Source organism: Athene cunicularia (genome assembly GCF_003259725.1).
Source record: "Athene cunicularia isolate RWA chromosome 6 unlocalized genomic scaffold, athCun1 chr6_part1, whole genome shotgun sequence".
In the NCBI taxonomy this organism is placed as follows: Eukaryota; Metazoa; Chordata; class Aves; order Strigiformes; family Strigidae; genus Athene; species Athene cunicularia.
Window position 1 is genome coordinate 5791229 of NW_020799105.1, and position 5857 is coordinate 5797085.

Sequence of the window (5857 nt, forward strand, 5' to 3'; positions counted from 1 at the left end):
GAGGTTTTAATACTGGTAATGGCAAATTACCTTCAGTTATCTTAAAGTGTACACTGCAGGATTAAACATGAGTATGAAAAGATCAGGCAAAAAGCACCCTAAGCTATTAATACCTATTTTTCTACTCTAAGCATATTCTAGCCCACTGATAGCAGAAATGGTCAGCGTGAATTCCTGTCTAATCACCTAACCGTCCAATACTGCCCATAGCTTAGCTATCAATACTTGTATTCCATCAGAAAGGCACTTCTAATCGTAATGCTTTGAAGGAATACAAAGTTCTGGGTTGAACATTTTACCCAGGTCAGTGCTCTATAGAATCAAACATTTTCTCATTGCCAGCTGGCAAAATTTCAGTGATTTCTTCAGAAATTTCAACATCACTACATTTGAGCTGAGTAAGCTTTTTTTTCCTAGACTTGAATTGCTCAACATAAAGGCAACATAAAGTATTTGCTCTCACATAAAGCACTTGCAGAATTCTGGAGACTTGGAGCTCTTTGGAAGTCAAGCATTCCACAATGGTAAGTCAAAGGTTTAGATTTTTTTTTTTTTTTTCAAATGAAGATACAGATAAGTATTTGCTTAAAAACTGCAAGAGAAGGATATTTAAGAGAGTCACCTAGTTACACATTTTAAAATTTGTATATATTCTATTTAAACACTGTAAGATGCAAAGGAAGTAAGGCACCTTTGTGAAGATTACTGTGAATTTTGTTGTTTTGTAGTTCTTTGCAAGAAACTATACACTTACATCACTTGATCTTTCACCTGCTGTTACCCTTTTCTCAGAAATGTTTGTGAAAATACTCAGAATTTTGTAAACATTTAGGACCATGCTTTAAAAACCTACAGATGTGAAATACAGTTTAAAATACATTCCTTTTACAATTCAAAGTGTAATACACAGCATATTTGTCTGCATTTCTCTTTTGATCTATCAGGTTGTGTCCTTTTTCAGCTCTCCAACCCTCCAAATGTGTTTGCAGAATCTGGATCAACTGTTAGGTAATGCTAAATAGATAGAAAGCCCCTTATGACACACATAATCCCCAAAGGTACAGACATCAATTACTACATTTGATGTGAATCTCAGGAATGGTGTAAGTTTTACAGAAGAGGCAGTAGTTTCTCTGAGATATATATATATATATATATATATATATATATAGGTTCAAAAATACGGGGAGAAATTATCATCTACTTCTTTCTCTGCCTAAGCCTTCCTGAGGACTTCTCTATTCTCAGACAAGACTTAGTTGAGCAAAATGATCTGCTATCTCATCCCACTTTCAAAGGCCATTAAATCCAGTTGGGAAGATTATGTTCTGCAAGATGACTGGTGGCATTCTCTTTTTAAAGAGAGCAAACAAGCAAAAAAAAAATAAAATTATTCCTTCAAGTACCTTGCTCACAGACTGCCCAGAACAACAGAACTCTGTTGTTTAACTAAGAGCTTTTGGCATCAGTGTAATGGTAATAATCTCTACCATTTCTAATAAAGGATACTGTTTCTGCGAGTACTTCCTTACCTGTTTGATACTGTCTGTGCTCAGTCTACTTACATGTGGGCTCTTTACTGCCAATGATTTGTTGCTTAGCTGACGTATCCTTTGGTTGTTCCGGCATAAAGCCAGATCAGACAGTGATTGGACACCACAGACTTCCCCTTCAGTTTCTGTTTAGATTCAGTAGAAGTTCCAGAACTTTGGTCTTTAGAGAGGAGCATGCCCAAGTTCATCAGACTAGCATTTCTAGGAATAGCAAGATAAGGACAAATGTTGCAGCAAAAAAAGGCTAAAACATTCACAGAAGACAACTGAGCACAGCAAAAGAAGGATTTTAGTCTTTTCTATAAAGACATGAGTGACAGCAGTAAGGCTTGTGGTAGAACTGGCCTATGCTGTTGCAAAGACCTGGACCAGTTTGGAGGAAAACCATCACACAACTCAAGATGGATGATTAATATACAGCAAGCAGTATCCCAAACATGTTGAGATCATCTGTGGAAAGCCACAATGCCCTGAGCTCACAAAGCCCTGTACAGCTGCATAGCACAGACACCCCCACAGATCCATGCCAAATGCATGTCAAACCTCAGCAGAGACCAGCTGCAATGTTACATCCTGCAACTTCAGTGAACAGTAGTTGCTTAGACATCTTTCTTTGGCCAGTCAGCACAGAATAGCACAGTTTAAGAGTTTCAGTCTTGCTTCTTAACTTCTCTCATTCTGGCTATGGTGCTCAGCATGGCAACTGGCTCTGTTCTACCCCAAAGCCTCAGGAACTCTGAATCACAGAACCACTATGGAAATTAAGCATTACACCTTTACCAAACCACTCCATAGACCTCCTCCTCCCTTTTATTACACCATAAATGTCTCTCAGCCCTGTAAGAAAGCAGTGCATCAAGGATTAAAATAGCAAGGTTTTTTCCACAGCAGACAGAGGAGATTCCCCTTGGCTCACCACCTGCCTAAGGTTCAGGACCTTTCAGTGTCTTTCAACGTTCATGATTCAAGCAAGTCAAGATAGACAGCAGAGCTGCCTAAAAACAAAGCCTCTCACTGCTATTTTAAACTCCAGTTTTAAGTAGCAACAGCCTCTGGAGTTCAGAACAGTAACTTGGAAAGATCTACTCAGTTTAGAGTCTTTTCATGTTAATCTGCAAGTGCTATTAAGAAAATTTAAATAGCTTCCTCTATTGCTTCTGTGTCTGGTCATTCCTAAACTTTTGCCTTAAGTCATCCAGCTTGAGCAACTCATCAAAATAACCCTGTGCTCTCTCATGCTTCTCCAGTCCCTCTGTCCCAGTATAACCACCATTACAAAGTTACACAGGCTTTTTTCAAAAAAGTCCTGGTTCTTCAGCATGTCCCAGGAAACATCTCTAAAGAACTCTTAGAGATGTTTAGATGTTGTCACCACTAGACAAAAAAAGGAGGTCCCATATCATGTCCATACTTGTGCATGCATGGTTTGACAAAATGGCTCACACACTTCTAAGTAGAATGTACAGCACTGGAATCTTGTCCTAAGATACTAATTGGTGCCTCTTTTCTCTACCCAGCCACCTACTTCAAAAACTTACTGGTCTGAGATCTCCACTCCACTGCCAAATTTGGAGAAACTTCTGTAGCCAAATGTGAAGCAATGGGATGCTATACAGACAGTGATTTGCTAAAGGAAAAGCTAAATCTGACTCAAGGGCAATAAATAAAGCATTAATAAGTGTCTGACAGGACTTTCAAGTGTACAATACTATTGAAGATTTTTGTGATTTCTAGAGACTGGACTTCAGCAGTGAGTGATGCTGCTGACACATTTATCATTTTGTTTCTTTCCACCTAGGAAAAAGCCATCAATGCAGTAAAATACCTGAGTGCCCTTCTCAAACATTTGCATATACACATAAAGTTATTTCTAACTTTTGCTTCAGGTTCAGTAACTTAGCTTTTAAAAACAAAGATAAGCAAAGTGGAATTAAATTCATGCCATGGGTTCTGTGTCTCTCTTACAGAAGAGCTTTCTGGCTTTCCTTGTTGCAATGGGCATTGTTGTGACACTGGGTGATGCATACTGCTTTTCTAAATTGAACAATCCAAAGGAGACTGACAAAGGTAAGAACAGAGAAGGTCCTCTCACTTGATTGTTCTGTGGTAGCTTGTCTATGTGGAGCAGCCAGGAAGGGCTCAAAATACAAGGGGGGGAGATGTCAGAAAGACACGAATAGGAGGTTTCAGCACCAATTTGTTAAAAGTAGGGAAAACTGAAGTCTTCCCCTGGACTGGGTATGGTTGCAGCAATATCATCACTATTTGTGGTAGGTTGGTGTTGCTGTTCGAGCACATGGAGCTGATGCAGGAGTTGAGAGTGGTTCTGAATAAAGTCTGGTGCCAGACCTGGCTGTTTGGTTGCTCTCATTCATCACATATCTGCCACACTGAAACCGTCTCTAACAAGTGAAGAAACAACCAAGTTCAGGCTCTCAAAATAGTCTAGGTCATAACCCAGAGAACAAAATTACTTCTACCTTACTATTGCCACAAAAAACATTTTCAGAAAACTTCAAATTTTTTTTTCAGCCTTTATGTGGAGGCTTAAAGAACATATTTTGTTTTGCTGCTGTCTTATGCAGGCTGTACGCTGGAAGGAAAACTGTACCCCTTTGGAGAGATCCCAAGGACAGAAAATTGTTTCAGATGCAGCTGCAGCCAAGATGCATTACGTTGCTGCTCCCTGTAAGTTTGCACTTCTTGGTAGCATCATTGACCATAGGAAGACCACAGCTTTGCATTTGCTGGGGATAAATGATTTTCTAAGTGCCACAAGGGAGCCTTTCCTCACACGTCACAGAGCTAGGGCAAGCCATATACAGCTCCTGATCATTTGGATCCTCAGCTGTGTTCACCTTAGCTCACTTTCTGCTGACTGGGCATGGACACAGGTCCTTCCAGACACATCCACCTGGTGCTTGTCTTTGAGGAACTTGTGAACCCCTCATGCTGCAATTAAGTCTTAGCAGGGAAAGTAGGTGTAGGAAGGAATTCGTTCCACAAGGGACTTAAGTGAGTCTCCTCTAAAGGACTTATGATGATCTGAATCACTTTCCAGAGGTGCTTTTCTCTAGTGAATATGCTGACCCTAGAGTGACAAGGCTCTGCTCTGAAGTATCTATCTCCAACAGCCTCCTTCCCTCTTATTCTAGCTTCTCAAAGGGCCAAAATGGCTTGATTATGATCATCACCTTTGCTCAGGTAACAATCTATACCAGGAAACAGCTGCTACATTCTAAGCAAACTGACAGTAATGAAAAAATTAATGGAGATGACATAAAACATGCCAAGACCATGCTTATGTCATGCTGTATAGTGCTGTGCTGGAAATCCCTATGCAAATGCTGTGCATACTGGTACATCTACACAGTGCAGTGCAGCAAAGCATCATTTGAGGCCCTGAAATCTGTAGCTGTGTGGCACTCAAGCTAGCTAGGCTGGTCTTAGCCATAGTTTCAGAGATATGTCACTCAGCATTAGTTGAAGATATAATCACAACCACTGAAGTACTGAATCTTTTATTGCTCTCAATCTAACATTCACTTTCTCTTTGCTAATGACAGCTTTCATACTCCTATTAGTTATGACAAGGAGAACTGTAAAGTAGTTTTCAACAAGAAAAGCTGTGACTATGACGTGGTGCTGAAGAGCGACCCCTTAAAGGAGTGTGCTGTCTATTCTCGTGTGGGCTAACAACCCACCTGCTCTGAACCTTCCTACAGATGCTTTGACATCAAAGAGTAGCTCGGAGACATAGAAGATCTTGTAAGAGAGAGTACTTCACCAGCTCACTTGTAATCTCCTAATTATTCTAATTCAGTATACAAGGTGCATAATCAGATATGCCTCATTTCTGTCATTACTTGCATTGGTGTCACTGAGCTTTGTTGAATACAATAAATCTAGATGAAACATCCAGAAATGCTTCATAATAATTGTTCTTTTTATGTAATAAAACTGGGCGATGTCACCTTCTTTGAGAGATGAATGCATTCACCTCGCTACTCTGACATGTTGTACATCAGTGCCCTGGTACGAGACACTCTCATGCTTTGGAGATTCTGTTCTAGCCAGGGGTCAAAGCAGATATTTTAGCTCACCATGTATCAAAATCTATTATCATTTGGAAGGGATGCACTGTTTGGGACATGCTGTACAATGGTTCCTACTCAGGGTACACAGGGCACACTGAACTGCTACAGGAGTTTTGGCAAGACCCATGCTGCTAAAACCTGTGACCTCTGAAAAAACAGTGAGGATGGAGGATCATAATCCTTTTTCTCCTCCCTCCCCCCCCCCCC

The 5857-nt window shown here is 40.3% G+C and overlaps 1 protein-coding gene across 1 annotated transcript; it reads left to right on the forward strand.

The window, feature by feature from the left end:
* The first annotated feature begins 446 nt into the window (after nucleotides 1-446).
* LOC113481641 (beta-microseminoprotein-like) lies at nucleotides 447-5453 on the forward strand. Its single transcript, XM_026851462.1, has 4 exons — nucleotides 447-524; nucleotides 3521-3620; nucleotides 4139-4241; nucleotides 5120-5453. The coding sequence occupies exons 1-4, from the start codon at nucleotides 522-524 to the stop codon at nucleotides 5247-5249; spliced, it is 336 nt and encodes a 111-aa protein (XP_026707263.1). The 5' UTR covers nucleotides 447-521; the 3' UTR covers nucleotides 5250-5453.
* Nucleotides 5454-5857: the final 404 nt, after the last annotated feature.

Coding starts and splice junctions, on each gene's coding strand:
- LOC113481641 (XM_026851462.1), top strand. Junction 3,621..4,138: donor TCCAAAGGAGACTGACAAAG/GTAAGAACAGAG, acceptor TGTCTTATGCAG/GCTGTACGCTGGAAGGAAAA. Junction 4,242..5,119: donor GCATTACGTTGCTGCTCCCT/GTAAGTTTGCAC, acceptor TGCTAATGACAG/CTTTCATACTCCTATTAGTT.